At 50.7% G+C, this 13,239-nt stretch overlaps 1 protein-coding gene across 2 annotated transcripts in view; it reads left to right on the top strand.

The window, feature by feature from the left end:
• The window catches only part of trip10b (thyroid hormone receptor interactor 10b), a 168,710-nt gene that overhangs the window by 109,787 nt on the left and 45,684 nt on the right, over nucleotides 1–13,239 (top strand). For both annotated transcript variants that reach the window (XM_085971747.1, XM_085971748.1), the window contains exons 2-4: nucleotides 3,468–3,583; nucleotides 7,228–7,284; nucleotides 12,309–12,456. In XM_085971747.1, coding sequence (XP_085827873.1) covers nucleotides 3,468–3,583; nucleotides 7,228–7,284; nucleotides 12,309–12,456 — 321 coding nt within the window. The remainder of the gene's footprint in view (nucleotides 1–3,467; nucleotides 3,584–7,227; nucleotides 7,285–12,308; nucleotides 12,457–13,239) is intronic.

Below are 13,239 nucleotides of genomic sequence, written 5' to 3'. Positions count from 1 at the left end.
TGATATTTGGGAGATCATTCATATAATGTGTTAGATTTGCATTCTTTAAACTGGTTCCAAAATCAACAGGATAGTGTCCCAAATCTTGGGAATCCTTTGAAGAGTCTATTCAGAATCTTTGAAGATCGAAAGTGGGAGCACGCTTCTGCCCAGCGTCTAGTCTCACTGCCGCAATGTGGGAAATACCCAGCTGAAACTAGGGAAAGCCAGCTACAGCAGCCTTCCCGAGGCAGGCTTCTGACGATCCTATCGGCGGAGTTCCTCCTGCTATGTGGATAATTTATTATCCATCTTCCTGTTTAGGTTGAAGTGCATGAACTGTAGCCTTCTGACTTTTATAGATTTTGTCATCTTCAGCCATCTAGGCCCCAAGCGCTGGAATTCCCTTCTTAAACTTCTCCACCTCCGCCTCTCTCTCTCTCCTCCTTTAAGACACTCCTTAAAACCTACCTCTTTGACCAAGGTTTTCGTTAACTGTCCTAATATCTCTTTGGCTCAGTGTTAATTTTTGTTAGATAACGCTCCTGTGAAGTTGACTTTACTATTTAAAGGTTCTTTATAAATGCAATTGTTGTATAATGGCATCCTCTGGAGACTGACTGGATAATGTTAACTCACTTCCCCCTCTCCTCTCCCCGCCCGCCCCTCCAAAACACACACACACATGACGTCAACACAGGCACAAAGAAAAAATAATTTATTTCAGACAGCAACAAACTTCCTTTTTTGGATTAGTAATACGTTAATGCATCGTAAAGTTTCACAAGGTGAAAGAGACTCTGCAGTCTGAAGCAAGATGGGTGTGGGGGGCCGGGGGTGGGGGTGTTTTGTGTCGGAATGTGTATTCCTGTCACGCTCCGAGTTCTGCTTAGCCTGGAGCAGAACAGGACGACAGCGGCACATCCTGACCTCCCGCACTCCTGACACCGAGACGGACAGCAGAACAGCTTCCTCACGAGCCCCGCTCGCCTGCAGAGGCTGTTAACCTCCTGCACCCCCCACCTCGCTCCAGAAATAAAGGAAACCTGATCTGGTGTTTGGGGCAAGTTTATTCACTTGGCCATAGGACAACCAATCTGTCCTTGTCCCAGCATTCTCAGCGGGCGATTATTCCGATCTTTGTAATTCAAATGATTTTGTTACGTCACGGCTCAAAGCCATGATACAGAATACCGAATGCCGGTTGCAATATATATATAATGGTTGTGAAGCAACCACAAGACTGTACTTTAACCCGAAGGCTTCTTACGTGATTAGTAAGAGACTGTACATTTAAAACTGGAGTTTATTCTATTTAATTGTCATGCATGTGATAAAAGGAGATGGGTATGTGCCAACGGTCACTGGCCTAGAAATTTGGTGGGCTGCGCCACCAGTTAGCGCCGAAAGAGGGCACTCGGTGGCTTTAGCGCCACTGGCCGCGCCTCCCGCGATATTTAGCTGAGGCGCTAATGGCGGCGTTAGCCTGCAGCGCTGCGCCGCCACCGATGACGTCGTCGATATTCGGTAGCGCCCGCCTCTGTAGCGCCGTTTGCAAATCGCGCCCGGTTCACGGGGCCTACCTGTGGCACAAATTAAGGTGGAGGTGCGGGGCGGCCGTTTTTTTCGGCGGTCGCCTGCCAGCACCTCCGTCCCTGGCCTCCTGATCGCCCCCCGCGGCAGTGCCGGCTGTTTTCCGAGAGCCCGGCACTTCTTGGTGCCGGGCTCTTTTGCCGGCACTCGCGATCTCCGATCGCGTTAGTGCAGGCCCCTCCCTCTTAAGAATGGGAGGAAGGCCTGCAGTACCGCAGCGTGTGGCGCTGCGGCACGTTGCGCTGCGATATTTTCAGCGCCCTAAGAGGGACGTGGAGCGCCTCGAGCCTTGCTCTGTGTCCCTCTTGGGGCGGTCAAGCTGAATTTCTGGCGGTCGCAACTGCTCCGATCGCAGCGGTAATTCCGGCGAGCTTGGCGCCCCGTTTGCGGCTCCACCGAATTTCTCCCCCGCTGTCTCTGAATTGCCCCTTTCGTTAGTTTGATGTTTTGAAAGTGCTGGTTGAGGAAGGTGAGCACTTAAATTTTTGGGAGTGTTCTCCACTCAAACCCCGAATCTTAGCGCTCTCGATAAAAAGTCCATGTCTGTCGAAGAGGTGTCTGCCGTGGCTCAGTGTTAGCACTCTGCGTCAGAAGGTTGTGGGTTCAAGTCCCACTCCAGAGACCTGAGAAAATCTAGGCTGATGCTCCCAGTGCAGTGCTGAGGGAGTGCTGCACTGTCGGAGGTGCCGTCTTTCAGATGAGACATTAAACTGAGGCCCCGTCTGCTCTCTCGGGTGGATGTAAAAGATCCCATTGCAATATTTGGAAGAAGAGCAGGGACAGTTCTCCCCGCGGTGTCCTGGGGCCAATCCCTCAACCAACATCGCTATCTGGTCATCAACACATTGCTGATTGTGGGAGCTTGCTGTGCGCAAACTGGCTGCTGCGTTTCCTACATTACAACAGTGACTACACGTCAAAAGTACTTCATTGGCTGTAAAGCGCTTTGGGCCGCCCTGAGGTCGTGAAAAGCGCTAAAGAAATGGGAGTTATTTATTTTTCTTTATACTCTCCAAGATTGCCCTCCCCTATTTTCTCTCTTATCCCCCCACCCCTCCCGAGGGCACTGTCTCCTGTTGGAGATCTGTTGTGTGACTCAGTTATCAAACCCAAGTGAGCCCTGACAGAGTGTGCTAGTAGCTGTAACATTTGCATGTTGAATTGTCATTGGCCCGCAGGCATCTGTAAGGAATACCTATTATATTCACGTGATCACATGCTGAGTTGTCATTGGCCTGCAGGCATCTGTAAGGACTGCTATTGTTTTGGAGGACCCAGGGTCCTGACTCCATCTTGTCCACACGGTGCTGTATTGATTGAGAAAGCTTACAGACCTGATGCTTCATTAAAAGAGTTTAAATTGTAATACTCCGTTGTCCTGCAATTTATTATTTTTGTACAAAGTGTGCAAAACAAGACAGTAGCCTGAAATAACAACAGAAAATGCTGGAAAAACTCAGCAAGTCAGGCAACATCCGTGGAGAGAAATTTGAGTTGACGTTTCGGGTACGTCAACTCAAATTTCTCTCCACGGATGTTGCCTGACTTGCTGAGTTTTTCCAGCATTTTCTGTTGTTATTTCGGATTTCCAACATCTGCAGTATTTTGCTATCAAGACAGTAGCCTGATCACCTATGGAGGACGTCCCAATCCAGCCTAATCCTCTCCTCATGCAAGACCCAGAAATGGAGAGGGAGGAAGTTTTGGGTTAATCTGTCGTCGGATGTATGTGTCTAATCAATTCAATCATTCGCTCTACCTCGTCTCTCATATGGCCCAAGAGTGATGACTTTCCACGTGCAGGAATATAAGGACAGCTCTATGCATTTACCGATATATTTTCCACTTCTCTGCCCCAATTTCGTCTGACCACCTGCTTTTCTTCCTCCCTCTAGGACCAATATGACATCATAGAACGGCAGACCCAGTGGGGGATTGACCTGGTGGAGAAGTACGTGAAGTTTGTGAAGGACCGCACTGAAATAGAACAGACTTACGCCAAGCAGCTGAGGTAAGGCGGAGTTCGACTGTTGGCACTTGCAGTCCGGTCAGGCGCAGGCTTCGGGCCTAGGGTTGCCAACTCTGGACGTATTCCTGGAGGATTCTCCTCCTGGCCTCCCGCCTCTGACCCCCCCCACCCCTCCCGCCATTGGTCACCCAACACCTCTCCCCTCGTTACCCAATTGGTTGATTCTCGACTCTGTCACACACAGGCTTTTATCCCCGCCTTCAATATTATAACTGATCAGCAAAGAAATTTAAAAAGAAAAACACTTTTTTAAAGGCCCCGATGATTTTTCTCCCGGGTGTTGCTCGCCGCAGTGTCCCGGAGATTAATCTTTAATTCCTGGAGACGCCAGGGCATTCCTGGAGGGGTGGAAACCCGACTCGGGCCCTCGTTTTAGGCCGCACGGTGGGCGAGGTGTGGCAGGAATAATGAGTCCACTGGTAGAATGAAGTGGCGTGCGGGGAAGAGGGGGCAATGAATGAAATCTTGATCGGGAGCGTTTCAAGGAACGAGGAAATACTGGGGTGGTTGGGGCCAACAGGCAGGGTGAGGAGGAGGAGGAGGGATGGGTCATTCGTGTGACTGAAGCTAACGCTTCACAGAGCGGGAATGGGCTGCAGAATAGTCCTTGCCCTAAATAGAAAAACTCCACACCGTATCCTTCAGATACAGAGAGAACTGAGCTGACCATGAAGGAACTCATTTCACCATGTGGGGTACAGTTCCCTTTAAAATGTCTTACGCAGCGAAAAGAAAAAAGGACTGTGTTGATAGAAAACGTTTGAGGAAGGAGGAAAACTCACCGCATTTATCAAACTTCCGTCGTCCCAGACAGGCCTCATTGCTCCAGCTTAGAGAGCGAGCGAGGCCTGTGTGTACTGTGGGCCTGCAGGTTTGCCTAAACCAAGATGATAAACAAGCACTAATTACAGGCCTTGGATTATATATTTTATGTTAGATTTTATATACATTGAGGAGATGAAAGGAGGAACCGCACGCTCTCTCGCTCAAGCACTCCGGCTCTCTTTCTCTTGTGCTCTCTCTCATTCGCTCGCACGTTCTCTCTCTCTCTCTCGCTCGCATGTTCTCTCTCTCTCTCGCTCGCACGTTCTCTCTCTCTCTTGCTCGCATGTTCTCTCTCTCTCTCTCGCTCGCACGTTCTCTCTCTCGCTCGCACGTTCTCTCTCTCGCTCGCACGTTCTCTCTTTCGCTCGCACGTTCTCTCTCTCGCTCGCATGTTCTCTCTCTCTCTCGCTCGCATGTTCTCTCTCTCTCTCTCTCGCTCGCACGTTCTCTCTTTCGCTCGCACGTTCTCTCTCGTTCGTACATGCTCTTGCTCTCCCCTCCTAATGTTCTCTCCCATACACACACCCATCCCGGTAAGATGCCTAATTTTACATTCCTTTCCTGAATTCAGCAGTTGGGAAGAGTCAATACTCCCTAGTCTAAACTAAAGGATTCCATGCTTTCTACTTCAGAAGCCGGAACGAGCTCCTGTCCTGGGTCAGTGGGTAGATGCAATGACCAGTGTGGCACAGAGCTGGGAAAGCCCAGGTTGGATTCCATTCTGTGCTGGGCACAGGGTGTGGGTGGGGGAGGAGTTGTCCTCAGCACCCCCGGGGGAAGGGAAAGTCGGGAATTATTCCTGCTCCTGGTCACTCTCCAGTGACCTCAGTTGCACTTGTGGGCCTTGGGAGTGGGCGGGGGGGGGGGTGGGGAGAGGAAACAGTGGGTCCACATCAGGCTCACCTGGGATGGTTTCCACAGTTGAATATCCTGTCAACATTTACTGTCTCAGCTCACAAATGGAAAAATAGCCACTTGGCCGAGGTACAGGAGGGGCTTACAGCTCCTGGAGTCAACACTGTTGGGGGGGCAGGGGGTGGGGGTGAGAAAGAGAGAACATTGGGGCAATCATTTTTGAATTTAAAAGAAAGCCATTGTAGGGTTTCTTTGCAAGGTAAGCAAGAGGCTGATGTGGCACCCTACTGTCTTTGGGAGGAGAGGGGAAAGGGTGGAATTACCACTCTGGTTTTCAGGATTGATGGGCTAGGCACGGATGGACCTCTTTAAATTGTGGAAACTAAGAAGCAAGACGCCTCGATTCCAAGGAGGGGAAGGCCCCCCTATGATGTCATCTCAAACTGGAGCATCAGTAGAGCATGGGGGCTCTAAGAGATTGAGATTTAAATTGTTTAGACTGTTGGGCTTCACAAACACCAAATCGCATTCTCTGACTAGGGACGGGTATGAGGCCTGCTGTGTGGGCCTAAGCCTGGGCCTGTGCTGCACTGGAGAGGTTGCGCGTGGAGTCCATATTTTCCCTGTTATTGGGTAGGCGCCCTGTATTTTGCTGACTGCTTGGCTGAGAGCACGAACCCTCCATGTTGGAGATTGGCAGCTCCTTGTCCTACTGCTCTGTGATGAGACACGTGATGGGAACCTTCGGAGACGTTCTCGTCTTCAACTGGTTCCTGGTACACGGGACCGTTTTAATAGCATGTGCTCTTTCTGTGGATGCCAAATGTTTCTGATTGAAAGTCAACTAGATCCTAAATTGGGGGTTTACCTCCTCCTTCCCTCCCTATCTCCCCCCTCCTCCTTCCCTCCCTATCTCCCCCCTCCTCCTTCCCTCCCTATCTCCCCCCTCCTCCTTCCCTCCCTATCTCCCCCCCTCCTCCTTCCCTCCCTATCTCCCCCCCTCCTCCTTCCCTCCCTATCTCCCCCCCTCCTCCTTCCCTCCCTATCTCCCCCCCCTCCTCCTTCCCTCCCTATCTCCCCCCCCTCCTCCTTCCCTCCCTATCTCCCCCCCCTCCTCCTTCCCTCCCTGTCTCCCCCCCCTCCTCCTTCCCTCCCTATCTTCCCCCCCCTCCTCCTTCCCTCACCATCCCCCAAATAGGCCATTTAAATGATGAGCAGAATCCGAGTCCATGGTCCTCCATCATTAAAATGACATGAACAGGTACAAAAAATAATTTAAAAGGCCAATGGGATGCTGGCCTTTGTATCTCGAGGATTCGTATACAAGGGGGTAGAAGTTATGCTGCAGCTATACAAAGCCCTGGTTAGATCACAGCTGGAGCACTGTGAGCAGTTCTGGGCCCCACACCTTAGGAAGAATGTAGTGGCCTTGGAGGGAGTGCAGCGTAGGTTTATTATAATGCTACCTGGACTCCAAGGGTTAAATTACGAGCAGAGATTACATAAACTAGGCTTGCATTCCCTGGAATTTAGAAGATTAAAGGGTGATTTGATCAAATTTTTCAAGATATTAAGGGGAACTGATAGGGTAGATGGAGAGAAACTATTTCCGCTGGTTGGGGAGTCTAGGACTAGGGGGCAGAGTCTAAAAATCAGAGCCAGACCTTTCAGGAGTGAAATTAGGAAACACTTCTACACACAAAGGGTGGCTGACACTGGGTCAATTGTTAATTTTAAATCTGAAATTGATAGATTTCTGCTAACCAAAGGTATTAAGTGTTCTGGGGCAAAGGTCGATATGTGGAGTTGGGTCACAGATCAGCCATGATCTCATTGAATGGCGGAACAGGCTCGATGATTGGCCTCCTCCGGTTTCTATATTCTTCATGGGCCAATGGTGAGGAGAGTGTTTTGCTGCAGGTGGTAATTTTGCTTTCTTTCCTCAGGACTTTGGTGAAGAAGTACAGTCCCAAGCGAGTCTCTAAAGAAGACCAGGAATTGAAGTAAGCTGCTGTCAACTGGTGAAATGAGCGTATCTGTACGGTCACACTGTTTGGGTATATTGGCCGGCCAAGTGGTGACATCTGGAAGTGGGGCCTGTTTTGATGCCTCACCGTCCTCCCCTCTTCCGCAGGCTATTGACGAGCTGTGCCTTATCGCACTGGCAGACCCCAGGGGCAAATTTGAATCGGGCTTCTTGACTGGAGGAGATGTTGGGCTGGATTTTGATTGAGGAGTTGGGTAGGAGGCGGGACTACAACTTTTGGGGTTGTAGTCCCGTCTCCATCGAGTTGTGGCCAACCACTCGATTTTCCCCTGATTGACCTTGTTGAGTCCGCTCGGCAGGCCAATTAAGGGCCACCCGGCAACAGGTGATGTCACAGATTGATATTTCATCTGTCAAAAGCTTTTGACAGATGAAATATCAGTGTTTGACAGCTCTTTGAAGCTGTCAAACACTGACAATCTGTACTCCAAGTTAATTCCTTCCTCTCAGGCTGATTTAGAGATCTCCCCAGAACAGAAGGCTGAATGCTGCAACTTTTGACAGATCGTGGCCATTCTGCTTTCTGTGCCGGTGAGATGAGGGACTCCCGAGACCTGAAGGAAGGAAGTCTGTAAAGGTAAGCAAAACTTCTTTAAACACTTTATACACACACCAAACACACTCATGCACCCATCACTCACCTGAACATCTCAAACCTTCCAAGCCCGACGGTCCGCCTCGCTAACTTGGCGTGGTTTGGAGCCATCGGGAATCCCACACTTCAACAATAAAAATAGAGATTAGGCTAAAAACTGCCTGTTAACAGGCAGTTAATTGGCACTAATCCCTTCCCGCCTCGGGGAGGCGGCTCCCAGTGCGGGGCGGGTACCCGCCTCCTTTGAAACTGGCATGGAGGTGGGTTGGGGGCGGGATGGGGGCGGGACCCCCGATTTCGGGATTTAAACCCCCACACGCCTCCAATCCCGCCTCCACGGCCCAATGAAAATCATGCCCATGGAGTCTGGGAAGAGCTGAAAGGGGAAACTGGAGTGATTCAGATTCTTTGAGGTGGGGTTGCATGGTCATGCGGGCGACATCCCACAGGAGTGGGCTTTTTGGGGCTCTAGCATTCCCACCGTGTATTCCTGATCTGACCCGCCGTCATGTGGGGACGGGTGCTTGATTTTTCTCCTGTTTCACCCCACGCTCCACCACTCCTGCTCCAGACAGAAGGGAAAATCAGAGGGCCATTCAGCCTGGGTTGTTAGTGTAGGCCTCTTAACTGACTGGCTTAAGAGCAGCAGAGGCAGGTCGAGAGAGGAGATCTGCTTTTCCCGTGTGTGCGTGTGAGAGTATACATACTGTGTGCGTGTACTGTGTGTGTATATACATACTGTGTGTGCGTGTACACTGTGTGTGTGTGTATGCATACTGTGTGTACAGGTAGACTATCCTTTATCCGAAAACCTCGGGACCAGCCGAGTTTCGGATAAAGGAGAATTTCAGATTTCGGAAGGTGGGTCGGCGGGGGTCCGCGGGGGGGGGGGGGTCGGTGGGGGTCCGCGGGGGGGTCGTGCGCACGACTTACGCTGACGCTCAGCGTAAGTCAGTCGGGGTCGGCGGGGGTCGGGGCCGGCGGGGTACGCGGGGGGGGGTGGGGGCGGTTGTCGGGGCCAGCGGGGTCCGCGGGGGGGGTCGGCGGTTGTCGGGGCCGGCGGGGTCCGCGGGGGGGGGGTCGGCGGTTGTCGGGGCCGGCGAGGTCGGCAGTTGGCGGGGTCCGCGGGGGGGTCGCCGGTTGTCGGGGCCGGCGGGGTCCGCGGGGGGGTCGGCGGTTGTCGGGGCCGGCGGGGGGGTCGTGCGCACGACTTACCCTTTATCCGAACTTCCAAAACTGGAACCCTCTAAAAACCGAAGGTTTTTTCGTTCGTACGCACGACTTACGCTGAACGAAAAAACCTTCGGTTTTTAGAGGGTTTCGGTTTTCGGAAGTCCGGATAAAGGGTAGTCTACCTGTATATACATACAGTGTGTGTGTGCGCGTGTGTGTGTATACATACTGTGTGTGTCTACATACTGTGTGTGTGTGCACGTGTGAGTATGCATACTGTGTGTGTGTGCACGTGCGCGTATGCATACTGTGTGTGCGCGTATGCATACTGTGTGTGCGCGTATGCATACTGTGTGTGCGCGTATGCATACTGTGTGTGTGTGTGAGTATGCATACTGTGTGTGTGTGTGAGAGTATACATACCGTGTGTGTGCGCGTGTGTGTGAGTATACATACTGTGTGTGTGAGTATACTGTATGTGTGTGAGAGTATACATACTGTGTGTGTGCGCGTGTGAGAGTATACGTACTGTGCGTGGGTGTGTGTGAGTATACATACTGTGTGTGTGTGAGTATACATACTGTGTGTGTGAGAGTATACATACTGTGTGTGAGAGTATACATACTGTGTGTGAGCGTATACATACTGTGTGTGAGAGTATACATACTGTGTGTGTGAGTGTGTGTGAGTATACATACTGTGTGTGTGAGAGTATACATACTGTGTGTGTGTGAGAGTATACATACTGTGTGTGTGAGAGTATACATACTGTGTGTGGGTGCGTGTGAGAGTATACATACTGTGTGCGTGTGTGAGTATACATACTGTGTGTGTGTGAGTATACATTGCGTGCGCGCGTGTGTGAGTATACATACTGTGTGTGGGTGCGTGCGTGTGTACACGGTTGAGATGATGGGGTTGCTCATGTACCAATAACCAGCCCTTCAGGAAGTGCCGGGTGACTACAAAAGCTCAGTGACGTCATTTCTGGGACGGGGGCCAGATCTTCTATTCACGCCAAGATAATGTAGTTGTGTTTTGCCACCTAGCTCTCAAAGCATGTGATCTCTACCAGAGATCAGAATAAACTCTATTCACTTCTCACTGGTCAGTTGTCAATGAGCTGTCTGTTCTCTGGAGAGGGGATCAACAAATAGCTGCTTTGTCTTCCCTCGAGTTTTTTTACGAGAGACAAGATGTGGGCAGGCAGCGAGAATCTGGTGAACAGCAGTCTTAACCCATGAAGTACTGAGGAAAATTAGTGCCCGCCCCTTGTGCCCCCCTCCCCAGCTATATCCGTAGGCTATGATTAGGTGGATTTTGTTTTCCAAGTCTTCTGATTCTCCCACCCCCTTGAATTGGTGACCCTTGCTCTGGTGTGTTTCTCAAGAGCCAGGAACTCTCCAATCAGGCACCACAGCCAAGCCAGTCCCCTCCTGACCAACGCCAACAAATAACCCACTTTTTTTTTTAATTGGACGGTGATCAGTCGAAGGGGGTGGGGTGGTGGCGTGCTGGCTGACTGTTTTCGCCTTTTCTTACCCAAGGGAGGCCAATTGTGCTGCTCAACCACTTCAGCTGTGATACTGGAGATGACTTTGTTGTCATTTCGAGGTGGAGCCAATATGGTGGCTGTCGTGCGGTTGGTGCCTCAGTTGGTTTGTGACGCCTCTGTTGTTCCGAGTTATCCGCTCTTCCCTAGAACACGTGCATCTGAAGCGACGGGCGAATTACCTGCTCCGAAACCTCTGCCACTTAGAACCAGGCCCGAGAAGGTGCATTGGAGAGGACCTTTGATGGACCTTTCACCTCTCCTCTCCCCTTTCCCAGGGGGAGCACTTCCTCACTGCGCCGTGGTTCTGACTGAGAGATCAGTGAGAGGAGGGACTGACGGTGGGAATCTTTATAGAAACATAGAAGATAGGAGCAGGAGTAGGCCATTCGGCCCCTCGAGCCTGCTCCACCATTTAGTGAGATCATGGCTGATCATCCAAATTCAGTACCCTGTCCCTGCTTTCTCCCCATATCCCTTGATCCCTTTAGCCTTAAGAAATATATCTAACTCCTTCTTGAATATATTTAATGAATTGGCCTCCACTGCCTTCTGTGGTAGAGAATTCCACAGGTTCACCACTCTCTGGGTGAAGAAATTCCTCCTCATCTCTGTCCTAAATGGCTTACCCCTTATCCTTAGACTGTGACCCCTGGTTCTGGACTCCCCTGCCATCGGGAACATCCTGTGTGTAGTACTGGGCTTGGATGATGTACAGGAGGCTTTGTAGTTCATCAACACCGCACGGACAAGCCTCAAATTGACATCTTATACTGCAGTACCTCAGAGAATAGCTGCCAAGTCCCACCCCCCCCCCAATAACGAGTGAGTAAAAGGCAACGACTGGAGAAAGACCCTGCGTTCGGTTCCTGGTCTGTGTGGGCATTGGGGGGGAAGGGGGCACCAGGATTGGTTGCGGTGCCCCCCTGCTCTAGGGAAAGGGGGAAATCTGCCAAGAGGGTTCTATTCCGGATTGCTCCCTGCGCCTTCCTGTCAAAAGTGGGGCGGACGTTGCGTGAGAGCCGGTTGTGCTGCCTCTGTGGCCACGTCACGTGTACCCACTGGAGTGAGGTATCGGAGAGCCGCTGAGGCCCTTGGGATGTAGAGTTTAGAAGAATGAGAGGGGATCTCATTGAAACTTATAAAATTCTAACAGGACTAGACAGACTAGATGCAGGAAGGATGTTCCCGATGGTCGCGGAGTCCAGAACCAGGGGTCACAGTCTAAGGATAAGGGGTAAGCCATTTAGGACAGAAATGAGGAGGAATTTCTTCACCCAGAGAGTGGTGAACCTGTGGAATTCTCTACCACAGAAGGCAGTGGAGGCCAATTCATTAAATATATTCAAGAAGGAGTTGGATATATTTCTTAAGGCTAAAGGGATCAAGGGGTATGGGGAGAAAGCAGGGACAGGGTACTGAATTTAGATGATCAGCCATGATCTCATTAAATGGCGGAACTGGCTTGAGGGGCTGAATGGCCTACTCCTCCTATTTTCTATGTTTCTATGTACCCATGCAATGACCTGCTCTGCGGGAAATGAGGAGAACATTTTAAAATCAAATTTGACTTAATTATCGATCTTTACTTTCCCCCCCGCCCCCCCACGCTCAGTTTGTCCGATGTCCCTTTGCTTTAAAATCTGTTTCTTTCTCGCAGATTCTCCCAGTATCAGACCTTCATCAACATTCTCAACGAGATGAATGATTACGCCGGGCAGCGGGAAGTTATAGCAGAGAATTTGATGCAGCAAATCTTTGCCGAATTGCTGAAATACTTGCACGACAATAAGCAGGAACGCAAGACGGTAGGACGCAATGTTACTCTGTTCATCCATTCTTTACTCCCCATCCCCGCCACCCCCCCCCCCCCCAACAACGTGTCCAATCCATCTGCTCCCGATTTCCAGCAAGCATCTGCTCCTGTGTCTTATCCAGAGCCCCACCGTGAGTCAGGAGCGCCCATGGAGACTGTAGCTTTGTGATTGAATGGTTTATTAAATGAATGCTAACATCGCACACTGTATGTCAGTATGTTGGCCTTCATAGTGAGAGGATTCGAGTACAGGAGCAAGGATGTCTTGCTGCAGTTGTACAGGGCCTTGGTGAGACCACACCTTGAGTATTGTGTGCAGTTTTGGTCGCCTTATCTGAGGAAGGATGTTCTTGCCATGGAGGGAGTGCAGCGAAGATTCACCAGACTGATACTTGGGATGGCAGGAACGACGTATGAAGAGAGATTGGGTCGATTAGGCTTATATTCGCTAGAGTTTAGAAGAATGAGAGGGGATCTCATTGAAACTTTTAAAATTCTAACAGGACTGGACAGACTAGATGCAGGAAGGATGTTACCGATGGCGGAGGAGTCCAGAACCAGGGGTCACAGTCTAAGGATAAGGGGTAAGCCATTTAGGACTGAGATGAGGAGGAATTTCTTCACCCAGAGAGTGGTGAACCTGTGGAATTCTCTGCCACACAGGGCAGTTGAGGCCAATTCATTAAATATATTCAAGAAGGAGCTGGATATATTTCTTGAGGCTAAAGGGATCAAGGGATATGGGGAGAAAGCAGGGACAGCGTACTGAGTTTGG

This window comes from Somniosus microcephalus, chromosome 31 (genome assembly GCF_052327205.1).
Source record: "Somniosus microcephalus isolate GS21.2 chromosome 31, FLI_Smic_1.0, whole genome shotgun sequence".
Lineage (NCBI taxonomy): Eukaryota > Metazoa > Chordata > Chondrichthyes > Squaliformes > Somniosidae > Somniosus > Somniosus microcephalus.
The sequence above is the reverse complement of the archived record's forward strand: the minus strand, read 5'-3'. Positions and strand labels throughout refer to the sequence as shown.